Raw genomic sequence first — 16,332 nt, 5'->3', positions numbered from 1 at the left:
AATCAATGATTCTCATTATTGATGTTTCTATCTCTCCCTCCCACTCTCTGAAATAAATAAAAATATGTTTTAAAAATGATAAAGAAATACAGAACAGTCTATATAGCTGAAGATACTTATCACAGTGCTATTTATAACATGGAAGAAAGATGGGATGAAATCCAAATGGACAATACACCCACCTATCTAATTCTCCACTTGAACAGTTAATTGACAACCACACTTAACAGGTGTTATGGGTTAAATTGTGTGCTGCCAGAAAGATATGTTGACATCCTAAACCTTAGTACCTCAGAATAATTATCTGAGGAAATCAAATTAAAACTATGTCATTAGGATGGATCCTATTCTAATTTGACTGATGTACCTAAAACAAGGGGAAGTTTGGACAGAGAGACAAATATCCATAGAGGGAAGAGGATGTGAACACACACAGGAAGAGGAAGGCCATGTGACTGGAGTGATGCATCTATAAGCCAAATATTGTTGGCAAAATCAGAAACTAGAAAAAGCAAGGCAGGGCTCTCCCTACCTGGAGCGGTCAGAAAGAGCATGACCCTACTACACTTGGATTTTGGACTTCTATCCTCCAAAACTGTGAAACAATAAAACTGGATTGTTTTAAGCCATCCAGTTTTGGGTCCTTTGTTAAGGCAGCTCTAGGAAACTAGTAGAATAGATTAAAAGCAGCTCCTCTTGCTTCCACCTCCTCCACCAAACTCTGTCTGTCCTCCATCCCACAGGCAGAGCCCAGAATCACCATTGCTTCCTCTTTAACTCACACTCTATGTTCAACCCACCAACAAGCTCTGTCAGCTTCAACTTTGAAATATGGACACCAGCCAGCAGCCCCTCACCTTACCTCCTCCACAGCTAAGTCCTCTGCCCAAGCCATCATCATCTCCAGGCTGTAGGAGCTTCCTGACCAGTCTCCCCTGTGCCTCTAGCCCCTGCAGTCATGGTCTCCAGATAGCAACCCCAGCAATCTCATCAAGATATAAATCAGAGCATGACACTTCCCCCATACACATTCCAGAGGCTTCCTGTGTCCTTGGACTGTGTTCAGTACACCTCCTCATTCGGGTTGGTTACTGAGGTTTCTGGCCTAGTATATGACCAACTTTGTCACTGTCCACGCATGCTTGGGAGAAGGTATAGTCTGTTTGTAGGCTCCCAGAGTATTGAAATGGGATTATTATAAGGATTCAATGATGTATTCTTCCATTTGTTAAAAAAAAAAATATGTGTTGAGCACCTGCTATGGGCCAGGAACAAATCTAAGGTCTTTGGATATGAGAAACTGTGTGCAATTATTGATTTTTAAATTTCCAAGGTTCTACCGAGTCATTAAAATGGCATAGATATTGGTAGACTAATGTATTGTTTCTGATTATATAAACTTACTGGTTTTTATTTAAAGTAAAACTAAACAAACAAGCAAGAAAACAAGAAAAATGTAACACTGATGCATTATGTATAAAGATATGAAAATTCCACTCCCCAACAACCTCCTCCCTCAGGGATCCACGTGTGTTTCTATGACACCTTGTTTACTGGGTAGCTTCAGAGGTTAGCACAGGATGGTACTAGACCCTGTGGGGAATAAGGCGTGCTCAACCCATGCTTCTGAATTAGAAGCCCAAATTTTGATATCAAGAGAAATGAGGTATGAGAACCCTTGCTGGTTTGGCTCAGTGGATAGAGCATCGGCCTGAAGACCGAGGAGTCCCGGGTTCGATTTCGATCAAGGTCACAAGCCTGGGTTGCCAGCTTGATCCCCAGTAGGGGGCATGCAGGAGGCAGCCGATTGATGATTCTCTTTCATCATTGATGTTTCTCTCCCTCTCCCTTCCTCTTTGAAATCAATAAAAATATTTTTTTTAAAAAAAGAGAGAAATGAGGTATGAGGCTTCAAATCTTGCTGACCCAAAAACTTAATAAATAAATAAAGCATACTAGTATGTACTAATCTTCTTGGTATTACTATGGACTAATCCACCTGGCGCTACTTAGTTGCAAAATGGAAAATTTCTAGTTTCTCTTCTCCACACGAAAGACAGAGTGTGGGAGGATTACCCACTATAAACAGTCTAAAATCCCAAAGGAAGGAAGTTTCATTCTGACACAAAATTAACAGGCTCAGATGTTATCCTATTTAGACAAGAAATTAAATAGAAAGAAGGATAGACAGGAACACTTATTTAAAAAAAAAAAAAAAGACAGGATTCTGAGAGAGGCAACCCTAACAAGTAGAAATATCATTTGAATAATTTTGATCCCATTTATTTCTTATTACCATTCATGGCAAAAGTGGTCAGTTTGTTCTCCTAAAATCCATGCGGGTCACTTTACCTGCCACTCTAGGGAGTGTGCCTTTCAATTTCCTTGACACGTAATTATATTAGAAGTATCATGAAATGTCAAGCTAACCCTCATTTGGGAAAGAGACTGTCCAACACTTTCAGCAGCTCCCAAACAGAAGCTCATGGGGGGTAAAGTTCACCTAAGAGAAACTCATTCATCCTGACAGTAGGCTTCCCCAAATGACACCTCTGCTGCAAAAAAAAAGGCAATAATTTGAAAGTTTTGCAGGTTTTGTCCCAAGGGCCGGGTTGATGTATTTAAAATAGGAGTGATTCTGATACACTTGCACATTATTTGCATGTTCTATCTGGTCTTCAAATTCAAGTTCTATTGTAATGTAACACTCCTTTCAGTGGCCATTTGGTAATTATTAGTTTCTAATTTCCTTCTTCCCTAAAAAAAATCACTCATGTCCTCCCTGCCAAAGGGTATAAGATATGTAGAGAGCTGGGAAAAGAATGAAGGCTGCTGTTGCTGTGTGGGACACCATGGAAGCATATTTTCCATATGCTTCTATAGGAAATCATAAAATCATAAATTTTATTGTCATACCTATCTAAAAACACATATTTAGATATGTTCACATATCATATATTTTCTATAGGAAATTATACAGTAAAATTCCTTCTCTTTTCTAACTTAAAAGAAGAAAATAATATATTATAATGCAAGGCCTATTTTACCATCAATCAACTACCATAGGATTCATTAAGACAGGCATAGCCGAGCCTGCGTGGCTCAGTGGTTGAGCATTGACCTATGAACCAGGAGGTCTTCATGGTTTGATTCTGGTCAGGGCACATTCCCAGGTTACAGGCTCAGTCTCCAGTGTTGGGCATGCAGGAGGCAGCCTATCAGTGATTCTCTCTTATCATGGATATTTCTCTCTCTCTCTCCTTCTCCCTTCGTCTCTGAAATCTATAAAATATATTTTTAATTTTTTTAAAGACAGGCATAAATGTAACAATACTTCCCAAGCTTTTTAAAAATCTCAGCACTCATTTATACCCTTAAAATTATTGAGAACCCCAAAGGGCTCCATCAATATTTATCATATTACAACTTAAGCTGAGAAATTTTTAACTTCATGAGTATTTTTAAAAAAAGAAAACAAAAACAACGATATTTTCCAAAACATCAAGAAATTAGTGAGAAGAATGCCATTGTTTTCACTTTTTTTTTTTTTTTTTTTTTGCAAATCTAATGTCTGGCTTAAGAGAAAATCTTCTTAATAGACTTTTTTATGTGCTTTTACTTTCAGTATGTTGTGGCATACCGTTTTGGCTTAAGTATACCAAGAAGACTAGGTTGCACAGAGTCATTAGAAATGGGAGGAGTATTTTAATAACTTTTTTGAATACTTGTGAATATTATTCTTTGATGCTATACTAAAATGTGGTAAGGGATAATTTCTTAAAAGTTTGTTACAATGTGGGATCTAATATCACACACTGATGAACTTTTCCTAGTCCCTTATATCAAAACCTATTGGTCTATCTCAGAATTTTCAACTGGAGTGCAGCAAGAATTTTTAAAATATGTAATACCTGACTATTTAGTCAGGGGCACTGACCTCTTTTCCCTTGTCAAATAAAAAATGACAACAGCCAATATAACAATAACTGTCTGGTATGAATTCTCTGTCTTGATCCATAAATATATAGGTCTTAATAGAGTTGTATCTTATTGGTCATGCTGCTTAATAAGGATGCATCTGATTGGTTAATTCCTTGTACCAAAAATGCTTAAATACAAGGGTAGGAGAATCTCTACGGGTGTTACTAGATTTTTTTTTAGTCTCTTTGGAGCAAAATAGTAGTAACTACTATTTTTTTAATCAATCAAAATTATAGCTAATTTTTGGTCAACAAAATATTTTTTTTTGGTGTGCTGTAGAATTTTAGAAATTAGTTTATATGAGCCATGGACAAAAAAGGTTACAAGTCATTAGTCTATCTTGTTAATTGGGATTTTGGAACATCATGCACTGGTCATTTTGAAAACATTAACTTCTTGAGCATGAAGATCCCCTTAATGTTGAAACACTTCATTATACAATTTTAGAAATGATGCTTGTTAACACTACCAATCTCATTTAAAAAATCTAAGCATTACAAAACTGTCAAGTTCATGGTGGCAAATACAAATTTTCCAAAATTCTATTTTTCCTATGAAAGGTTAGATGTTATGATTGCTAAAAAAAAAATAATAAAAAATACTATTCATTAGTTGTTTTCCTAGAAGTAGCTTGTCCATTTTGCTCCTTTTCAATAAAATGCCTGTCAAATACTCAAGTTTGAATAACCATATTTTGCAGGGTGTTTTCTTTTTTTTAAAATAAAAAAATATTCCATGAATAAAAGAACAGCTGGTTCGGCTTTCTCAAGACAACTATCAACCTTTGATGCACAATAAAAGTGCTTTAGGTGTATTTCCCATTTAACATTCCCACAGAATATTAAAAATAGATTCAAGGATAGGGATTTATAAATGTAACAGATTCTACTGCTTCATGAAAGACATTCTTAAGTTAACTGGCCTTTTTTATTGCAAGTGTGTGGCAGTGAAATACGTGATAGCTACAAGTAGGGCCACGGCTGTGACTCATGGGGAGATGCCAGAAGTTTTACCACTGTTGCTTTTGCATCTTCAGTGCAAGTAACAACACAAGAAGGACAATCATATCTTAGTTTTATTATAAAAAGTTTTAACTTACAGACCCCTAAAAGGATCTTAGGGACACCCCTAGAGATCTGCAGACTACACTGTGAGAATCACTGCTCCAAGACTTCACGGATTTTCATCACTGCTTAGAGACCACAAAAATTACAAATTTCCAAAACCTAGACTGTCTCTAGCATAAAATCAAATTTAGATGTGGTTAATCACAGAATGGCCTTCAATCAAGGCTCACAGTGATGAGATGATTTTATGTTTCCAATCAAAACAAAAGGAATTTCTGCTGAATTGATTGCCTCTTTACAAAAGCTGCAGATGGACTTCTCCTTCATTATTATTATTATAATCCTCACCCGAGGACATGTTCATTGATTTTAGAGAGAGGAAGGAAGAGAGAGAAAGAAATATTGAATGTTTGCCTCCTGTACCCACTCCAACTGGAACTGAACCCACAACCCAGTTATGTGCCCTTATCTGGAATCAAACCTGTGACCCTTCAGGGTATGGGATGACACTCCAACAGAGCCACATTGGCCAGGGCCTTCTCCTTTTTGAAGAGAATGTCCATCTAAAAATTAACTCCCCTTCAAATTCTGAATCTAATTCATGGAGTTGAATGCATGGAATTTCAATATCATAAAGAAAGTTAAGAAGATTTAAAAAAAAACAAATTGTAATCTGTAATTTTGAGAACAATAATGTTAAAACTACCTTGAAAAATAAAAAATGAGTAGGCTCTATTAATCTAGGAATTTATAAAATTTATCAGATTATGGGGAAGAAGAAACTCCTCTGTGCACAGACTCACCTGTACGCTGCCCGGTGTCTCTGCAGGGCGATGGCGGCGAGCTGAAGCCGGGCCTGCACCACAATCTCCAGCTGGCCTGCAGAGCACTGGGCAAGGCCCTTCTGGCCTGGCTGCTCCATCTCTGACACCAGGGAGTTCAGCCTGTCTTCAGCTTCTGTCAGTAAAATTGACTGAAAAAGAAGAAGACCACACAATTACATAAGTTCAGAAATAATACAAGTAATGTCTCATTATTACTCACCAAATATTTTTTGTGCTGAAGTAACTACCATCGGAAGACCAAAAAGGAAATTTGAACATCATCATCCATGAACAGCACAAAAGCAACAGAGAATGAAAAGGCAGGTCATGGCAAAAATAAACATGTACAACTGTTACCCTTTGTTTTATGTACAACCTATCACATACATGATTATTTACAGTAGTTATGGTCAAGAAAGTTGCTGCAAACACTGAATTAGCAAAATAATGAAAACCACTGTTCCTAAGGGAAATACAGAGATAGGTTCCTGGGAGCTTCTGGTCACAACATTTTTGTCAACTGGTCAATACGTAACTTTGTTCAATGTGTGTTTACACACATTATTTAATATATATTATAGATGCATTAACCCTGAACTCACAACCAATAGCTCTATAAATAATGCCTGACTGAAACAACTTATTTTCTCCATAGGGCACATCACAGCCCTCTTGCATTTAGAAACACTAAACAGCTCTTTAGGACTAGAGTTGTGGGTCATTTTAGATAATAAAATCAGCAACCGAAAATTCCAAAGATGTGACCATAAATAGATCATGAAAGAGATATTTGTTTATAGTATGAGAATGTAAACAAAAACTCAGAGCATCGCCTTGTTCGGCCCAGCTGGGAATGTGTGTGCTGGGCAAGTCACATTTCTCTATGCTCTGCCCATGTCCACAAACGACCACAAAAGAGCCATAACTACTGATTTGGGGTTACAAATAAATTTTAGTATTGGCAAATTAGTAAATACTGAATCTGTGAATAATCGGAACCAACTGCATTTCAAGTTAAGCTGTGGTCACATAACTAGCAATGTGAAGATAATGAGACTTTGGAGTAGGCAATCCATAGTAAAGAGCAACCTGACATGGCAAAATAGTAAGGGACTAACCAAGCTTTGAAGGAATGGGCCTCTAAAATCTTGTTTGTATAGAGCAGTAAATATTATACAAGTTCTAGGCCAATTTATATGATTATGGTTAACAATCAAAACGTCAAACCTCAGGGAAGGTAGGGGACAGTGGGGGTAAAGGGGAGAGATCAACCAAAGGACTTATATGCATGCATATGAGCCTAATCAATGGACACCGACAACAGGGGGGTGGGGCATGAGTGGGGGGTGGGGGGTAATGGGGGAATAAGGACACATATGTAAAAAAATATATAATAATAATAATAATTTAAAAAAAAAAATTAAAAATATAAAAAAGAAATTGTGAGGTAACCAGAAACCCAAGAATGTCTGAGAACGTCTTTCTTGCCATGCTAGCAGTCATCAGCTGTACAGTAATATACCTGGGGCAAATGGAGAAGTATTTTGGACTTATGTTCCTGACCCTTCATGGGTAAGAGCCCTTACATGGGCTGATTCCCCGCCTAGTGTAGTCAACAATAATACCAAACACCTTGGTCATCCAGGAGGTCCACGGGTGGGGCAAGGAAGTATAATTACACAGGGGTCTCCACCCAGCTTCCCTTTTGTATGACACAAAATCAAACCACTGCCCCTTTGTGTGTAAAATTAAAGAGAGGTTTCTGACTTGTGTGGACACCAAAGGAAGGAACTATCACTACTTGCTCCTGGGAGAGGTGCAGAAAATATAACTAAGACCTTGTCTATACAAAAAGAAATTGACAGCCAATTTGAAATGGAATTGCCACGGCCTAGAGCAAAGAATATCCTTACATGATATTATTCTCCAATATCATTATAATTTTTCCCAGATTTGTGTTACCCCCATTACCTATAATAGTACCTCGCATGCTTGGGAATCAATAAAAAAATCATCTTTTTGGTGCTTGGAAACAAAGGTAACACATCTCTTGATATTTTAGAATTATAACAGCATAATATACAATTATCCCAAACTAACTTACAAACTAATTCTTTGAATGTCTGGCAGCAATTTAAAAAGGACATGAAAGGATTTAATCCCTTCCATTGTGTAGAGGGCCCCCTGGGAAGGCACCTGAGCATTCTATATTGACCCCTCTTCTCACAATCCAATTGCCCACAGCTGTTGTCTGAGCTTTCTGTTCATGCCGAGGTTGAAGCCACATGACTGCTGGTACCATGGATCTGTCTCTCGCCCAGTGGGGCGAGCTGGGCCCACCATGGAGAAGAAACCCGGGTTCCCCAAGATATGCGATCAGTGCTGGGGCCCCGCCAGCAGGCGAGGGGATACCAAGGCAGGTGCTGGGCATGGAGGCCACGGGGGCATAGGCTACCAAGGAGACAGAACTGAACCTCACATCACCCTGCTTGGCCCCGGAGGATGGCTGGTTAGCCAGAAACAGGTAAGATTCCTCAGAGAAGGAACAACCTAAGACAGGCACAGTCGCAGAGGGGCCATCAGGAGAGAACTTGGGGGTCAACAGAGGTGGGGCACAGACCCTTATCCCCCAACTTTGCAGAGGCATGAACCCTCACCCCTTCTGAGGGAGGTCTCCTGCCCCCATGGCTGCTTAGCTTCCCATGCCCAGCTCAAATCGGGACCCAGGTAACAGACAGAGACTTGGCTGACAGCAGCTGCCCTCTCGCTGCAACAAGACTTGTATGAGTTGTCTTATACCTATAGTGTGGGGAAGTGGGTTTTTGATATCTAAATCCAGCCTAGCACTAGGAATGCTCAAGGCCTACTCAAGAAGGCAAATAATCCTTTCCACTAATATTTACAGGATAAAATAAGATTGTTGTTAGAGTATTAAATTTGACAGTAAAATAGTAGTCAACTTTTCAGGCTAATTTAAATTGGCTAATTGAAATAAGCAAATATTCTACAAAAATTGATTGTACTGGACAAAAATCTGTTCCTAAAGTGTTAATTAAAAGTTTTATTGGTAGTTCATCTCATGGTAAAATTGCATAACATGTAATGAACCTAAAGCAGTCATATTTTAGTGCAAAAAATTAAAATTTAAAAGCTATCAAGACTACATTATAAAATTTCCAAAAGCCTCCTAATATTTAAATCAAAAAAGGGGGGATAGTAGAAGAATATCATGTAAGGAAAAATATCCTGTAAGTAAATTACATCTAGAAAATTTTTACTTTAGAAAATTAACTTTCATTTGTAATGCTAACAAAAAGACACCCATGTAAAACATACATGGTGTCAAAACAAGCCAAAGGAAAATCATTTGGGCAAAAAATGAAAAAGGATCGCAAGTCAAATTTATAGAAAATATTCCTTTATTAACTTTTGGTCGAGAATATGTTTGTATATTTTCAGAAAACAACTCCGAGACCATGAGGATTCCTGCAACAGAGAGGAATTGACAGGACTACTCCAGCCATGAAGACAGAAATGAAACAGTCCAGAGATGGAAGATGCTGATGATGCCTTGCCATACTAGCAGTGAACAGCTGTGCGACACTGCAGGTTGCCCAGGACCAAACCAGAGAGGGCCCGACCTGCATTACCACCATTTGTCCACCATCCAGAACTGAAATATCATTGCTGACATGTACACATAAGGAACTGTTTGACATTGAAATTTGGACTCAAAAGAACTGTTGGCCCAGAAAGAAACTCACTACAGACTGATTCATTTGCCTTCTGGAGACAAGGAAGCATAGATCAGACTGTCGGACCTCAAAGGGAAGGTAGGGGAGGGTGGGGATAAGGGGGAGAGATCAACCAAAGGACTTGTGTGCATGCATATGAGCCTAACCAGTGGTCAAGGACAACAGGGGAGTGGGGGCATGCGTGGGGAGGGGTTTGGGATGGGAATGGGGGGATGAGGAAAATATGTGATACCTTAATCAATAAAGAAATTTTTTAAAAAAAGAACATGGTCTGTACTTTATTAGCTGCATACTGCATACAGTGAATTTCTAACTGTCTAAGCTTCAATGTTCTCATGGCTCAGCACAACATACTTCAAAAATGATTAATATCTACATGACAGAGCTGCTGTGAAAATAACCATGCAAAGTGCCTGTCATGTGGTAAGCACTGAATAAGTGGTAGCCGTTTTTGTTGCTGTTGTTGTCACTATTATTATTAGGAAATGAGAAACAGGGTATGGAATACACAAATCCTACCCAATAAAGAATCATATATTCTGCAACACCGAAGCAGGATGTATAGTCAAAGTCTGACACCTCTGGGTACCTAACTTTTCTCATGGGGAAAAGTTTCTGCTTATGTGAGAAAAGCTACCTGGCCTCTTAACTGCAAGCACAACCCAGAAAGTGGGCCTGTGCATGGCTGAATAGTGAGCAACTTGGTAACTGATTTACTGTGATTTGAAAACATTCTTAAACTTACCTTTAGTGTATGAAGAGTGAATTCATCTTTTAGTTTCCTAAGATAACCAAATGTGCCTCCATCATCCTTTGTATATAGCTCTGTAAGACACAAAATTTTGAAAGGATAGCTGTGGTTAGTTTAAATATTAATTCTAGTTAATAAAACTCATCATTAATTGGGAAACTATCCATAAATTTAATGCTAACAACCCCCACAATGATAATTAGAAATATATTACTATATCAAATAGTCTCTAAACATAATATATTAGAAGACTGAGGCTGATTCTTACAACAAATCAGACAATTCAGTGATCAGCTATTGGTTCCTCTCCTGGAATTCTAAAACTCCTTAACATCCTCAAAGTATTCTGGGTCTTTCAGATATTTATAATGTGTCAATAAGATCTTGGAAGCATCATTTCTATTGATTTGCACAGGCTCTAAGACTGGAGAGTAACGTCATTTTGAACAGCACAATTGAAAATCCTTAAACATCTCAAAATTCCCACCCACAAAACGAAGCTGGCCCTGATTCTGAGCCAGGGAGAATTCAGATAATTTATATCGCAGACCTTGACTGCTGTGGTAAACCTGGCTTCTAGACTACAGAAGAGAGAGGAAAACTATAAGTCATTGTTTGACTAGGAATTACTGCAAAAATTACCCACCTAAAGACACTAAGTAAAATAAGCAGGACGAAAGAGCCTAGAATAACAGGGAACTGAGCACACCTGACTTCTCTTCTTCCTATCTGGCTCGTCTCCTACATTAGGAGGATGTGGAGCTAGTAGTGTGCTGAGTATAAGGGAGGGTTTGAGCATTGGGAAAGGCCCAGCAGACGATCTGGGACTGGGTCTTCTTCCCTAAAGTCAGAGAAGAAAGTGAGAGACAAAGATAGAAAACAAATGCCTGGAGCTTGGTATGAAGAACCCTGTGATGAGCATCCACATAAGATGAACATCAACGTAAGAGGACCCACATTTTCCTTGTTGATCTCTCTGCCTCCTGTATGGCTCTTCCCTTTGTGGTCCTTCCATGTTGTGTCCCTTCTCTTGGGGGCTGTAAATAACAAACTGTGTTTTCAATGGCAGCCATCTCCTAATCTGTTGTCCTTACCAGATCTGAATAATAATAACTTACATTTTAAAACAGAGGCCAATATTACTCTGATACCAAAACTAGACAAAGACACCACACACAAAAAAAACCTACTTGCCAATATCTTTTATAAATATGGATTCAAACATCTTCAATGGAGCAGTAGCAAACAGAAATCAGCAACACATTAAAAAAAAGTATACACCGTGATCAAGTGGGATTTATCCCAAGAAAGCAAGGTTGGTTAAACACTCAAAAATCAAATAACAATGTAATACGCCATGTTAATAAAAAACAAAAACCACAGAATCATCTCAATAGATGCAGAAAAGGCATTTAATGACACTCTATCATAACAAAATTATTCAACAAATTAGGAATTCCTCTATCTGATAAAAGGCATATGTGAAAAACCCACAGTTAACGTCATACTTGAAGGTGAAAACAATTCTTTTTATGGTGAAATCTAATACATTTTCAAAATACATATACACTATGGCCCATAAATTCCATCCATGGGTGTCTTAACCTATAGAAATATACAATATATCATATGGATAGGTAGTGCTTATACACTGTTCTCTAGAAACAAAGTGAATGAGCATCAATATAGGAATGATTGAACAACCATGGAACATTCACATCATAGAACATTGCACAGCCAGAATAGTGAACTAAAGCAGAACAGTTGACTTAGGAGCAGTTTTAGTGAAGTTTTCCTGCATGAGAAAGGCATGATGCAGAAAAATATAAAAATATATCATTTGTAAACAAATGACAAATCCTACTGTGTATATGTGTGTGTGTATAAAATTTATGGATATGGAGATATATGGATGACTGTGGATATGCCTGTACTTAAACATAAGCATATGTGTGTCATTGTAAGCTTAGAGAAAATTCGGAAGAATAGATACTATATTGTTCATAGGGATTACTGGGGGTGGAGAGGGGCAGAATTGGAGCAAGAGAGGAGAAAGAAAAGCAAGCAAGCAATGAAACAAAAGATTACCTTTCAAGTTTGAGAAGTTCGTTTTGCTCTTCTCTGAAACATATCCATGGGGGGCTGTTTTTACTATATTTTCTGGAACATAATTTATTGTTGCAGCCACACTTACTAACAAGTACGCTTTAACAAAAGAAAACTTATTTAAAAGATGTTGCTGGCCAACTGTATGCAGAATTTGAGGCAAGCCTTTATTGATTAAGTCGTCAAGTGCCTACAAAAATGGGAAAAAAGAATTTATAAATGCAAGTAAGTAAAATCTTGTTTTATATATTATTGCCTTTCTGTCCCCTTTTGCATTCCTTATTTGGTTTTGGGTGAAAGACTATAGGGACAGACACGAGGTACCCTGAATAGCATATCTATCAAGAAAAACATGTAATGTCAAAACCATCCCAGGCTCCACAGCGTCTCCACCAATTTGTGACCTGCCCCAGGAACCCGCCCTGCCACACAATGAGAGTGAAACAGGGCTGAGAGCAAGGGAGGACACACTTTTTAAAAATTTATTTATTGATTATGGTTTTACATATGGGTCCTTATTCCCCCATTTCTCCCCCCCCCCAAACCCCCAATAGAGAAACTGCAACAGCTCAGTAGCCATGCATGCTGACCACTCTGCTTTCCTGTGAGTAACTCAGAGCTATGAGAATAGGAATGGGAGGATGGGGAGACAAGCCAGCTCCATACCCAGCTTAGATCTGCGCTCAATCATCAGACCTCCGCCTGATGAACACCCTCAACTCCCAGGCCCCAATCTTTTGCACATGTACTTCTCTGGTAAAAACCAACATGAAACCATGTTGGAGGATGCGTCCTGTACTTGAAGAAGGCTAGGGGAAATCATTCTCTCAGGATCAGTGGCCCCACTTTAAATTCCTGACCAAACCCAGTCCATTTATTCTCCCTCTCTCCTAGACAACCATTTCCACGCTTTCTTTGTTTCTAGATTTTAACTCTTCCTTCCAGGCAATGACCTTGATTTCTCTACTTAACTGAGAAAATAGAAGCAGTCAAGTAGCATCCACAGACCCCACAGTTCTACCATCTCTCCAACCTACCCAAGCACTTGCCTCACCACTCTGCCTGCCTTCCTTCCATTAGGCCATGGAACCTATCCCCACTGGTCTACTCAACCATTCTCCTCCATCATAAATGTTCCCATCAGGGGACACAGCCATCCTGTCTTCTCTGTCTCAAAAAATAGAAAACCAATATCCTGACTTTCTCTCCAGCTACTCCCCCAATTCTTGCTCTTTGCTGTATGACCAAATGAAATCTCTCTCCTTTCATTTGCTTATAAACCTACTCCTTCCTCACATTGAGATCTATTGACCAAATCCAATGTTCAATTCTTAGATATCATATGTCATATTATTTATGATCTAAGTGATTTTCAACCAGTGTGCTGTGGCACAATGATATGCTGCAACAATTTTTAAAACATGCAATACCTGACATGCGATGACCTCTTTTCCCTTAGATTGTCAAATAAAAAAGTGACAACAGCCAACACAACAATAGCTGTCTTGTGTGAATGAATAAAAATTATACCTATTTTTGTCAGATTGGCAAAAAATATATTTTTTGGTGTGCTGCAGGATTTTAGTAATTAGTTTATGTGTGCCATGAGATGAAAAAGGTTGAAAATTGCTGATCTGTAAAACGTATCTCATATGCCAATTAAACTGTCACATGGCCTCAACTGTGAAATTCATTCTAATTTCAAAGATGTTAAATGTGAAAAAAAATGCATGTTTAGGACTCAGTAAATTATGGTGCTTGATTCATCAGCAAAATTTGACACTATTAATCAGTCCTTTTTCTGAAAATGCTGCTCTTAGCTTTCAAGCCACTACAATCCCTTGATTTCTTTCCTATCCTACTGGCCACTCCTTGTCAGTCTTCCCTGCTGGTTCCTCTCCAGCTCCTCCACCTCTTAATATTGGAGTGTCTCAGGGCTCAGTCCTCTTCGGCCTCCTCACTTCCTGACTTTAGATCATCTTAATCATGGTTTTAATTTCTTCTAAATGCTGATGAAATAAAAGTTTTTCTCTCCAGCTCCAATCTCTCTTCTGAACTTAAGACACATATAATCAACTTCTGACTCAATACCTTCACTTGAATATCTGAGAGATATCTCAAACTGAACATATCCAAAAAGGTATTCCTTATCTCCACTCCCCACCCCCTACACACACACACACACACACACACACACACACACACACACACACACATGCACACACTCTGAGGGCTGGGAATTTGTACTGTTGGTTGACTGCTGTGTTTGATTGACAGCACAAGAACAGTATGTAGTACACAAAAGGCTCAACAGATTAGCTAAAGTGATACTTTCAAAATATAAGCAGATCAGGCCACACCTCTGTTTTAAACTCTCCAGTGGCTCCTCATTTTGTTTAGAGTAAGAACCTAATTTGCAAAGGCCCTACAAGGCCCCATTTCAAACTGGTACCCTGTTACCTCTCTGACCTCATCTCCCACTGCTCTGCAATCATTCACACAGTTCTAATAACACTGGCCAAGATGTTTCTTACCAAGTTAGGCAATCCTGCCTCAGGGCCTTTGCTCTCACTGTACACTCTTCCTAGATTATTCTTTCTCCATATTTCATATGAATTGTGTTTTTAGTTGTTTCAAGTCACCTCAGTGAAAACTAACCTGATCACACCCAACGTAGCCTGATGTCCCAATCCCCTTTACACACTTCTGGGTTTATTTTCCCCATAGAAGATTCACCTTCTAACATACTATATGCTTTACTTATTTATAATGTTTACTTATATGTTTATTACTAGTCTTGCCCACTAAAATATACATTTCCTGAGGGCCTGGAGTTTGTCTGTATTGTTGATGGATGTGTTTATTGGACAGCACCAGAGTAGTACCTTGTGTACAATAGGCTCTTGTGAAATATTGGTTGTATTAATATAAGATGCTGATGCTGGGGCTATCTATTCTAGAAAAGAGAGAAAGTATTTGTTTTATGTGAACATTGTTTGGGTGAGTGTGAGGCCATGTTGTCAGTGGGGAGGTCTGTTGCTATTGCCCATCCTTTCTTAACCTCTTCTGAAGGATGGAAATGAGCACACACAGAAGAGCCAGCCTTGGAGCAGCTGGTAACAACCTGTTGTACTAGGAAAATGGTTGATATCCCGGACCTAGGAAAACAACGGATTGTTTTGGGCTGAGGGTGGGGAGAGGAGTTTTCTCTTTTCTCTCCACAGCAGTGATTTAATGAGTCTTGACAATTAAACACAAACACTTGAGAATCAAAAGAAGATTAATTAGAAATGCTATTTAACACTCCTTTCTCTCACTCTACAAAAAAAGTACCCCTGTAAAGTGTAATCTGAAGAGTCTTAAGCAGACCAACAGTTCTGTTTTAATTAATTAGCTAATAGAAATCAGTATTTCATTATCTTGTCAGTCTTTTGTTTAAAAAAATGATCAGGCAGACATTCCTTTTAGACCTCAAACCACTTTTTAAAGTAGTATTTTTAGGATGTGTTGCATTTATGACTAGAAAGAAAGAAATATTCTTAAACATCCAAAATCTTGGAACACTAAAATGAAATGTGAATATATATTTGTATCTTTCTAGTAACAGCTCTTTCATTTTATGCAACTTGCTTACAAATTAAAATAAACTTTAAGGCCAAAACAATGAATCATCTGAAGCATAATTATATGTAAAGCTTGTGGAATAAAATAAACAATAATAAAAATGTAATAAGATTATATTTAATAAATTCCTTTTTATATATTCCTATCAAAATTAGGGAGAACAAAAATAAAGCAAGTTTGAAGTGTCTCTCAAAATTATTTAATAAAAACAAATACTTTACTTA

The 16,332-nt window shown here is 38.2% G+C and overlaps 1 protein-coding gene across 1 annotated transcript in view; it reads right to left on the bottom strand.

The window, feature by feature from the left end:
- CFAP54 (cilia and flagella associated protein 54) overlaps positions 1 to 16,332 on the bottom strand; it is a 247,148-nt gene that overhangs the window by 72,042 nt on the left and 158,774 nt on the right. Inside the window, exons 49-51 of the mRNA XM_054719381.1 lie at positions 12,467 to 12,674; positions 10,373 to 10,452; positions 5,852 to 6,021 (exon numbers count right to left, since the gene is read on the bottom strand). Of these exons, the coding sequence (XP_054575356.1) occupies positions 5,852 to 6,021; positions 10,373 to 10,452; positions 12,467 to 12,674 (458 nt within the window). The remainder of the gene's footprint in view (positions 1 to 5,851; positions 6,022 to 10,372; positions 10,453 to 12,466; positions 12,675 to 16,332) is intronic.

The sequence above is a fragment of the Eptesicus fuscus genome, chromosome 7 (assembly GCF_027574615.1).
Source record: "Eptesicus fuscus isolate TK198812 chromosome 7, DD_ASM_mEF_20220401, whole genome shotgun sequence".
Lineage (NCBI taxonomy): Eukaryota > Metazoa > Chordata > Mammalia > Chiroptera > Vespertilionidae > Eptesicus > Eptesicus fuscus.
The sequence above is the reverse complement of the archived record's forward strand: the minus strand, read 5'-3'. Positions and strand labels throughout refer to the sequence as shown.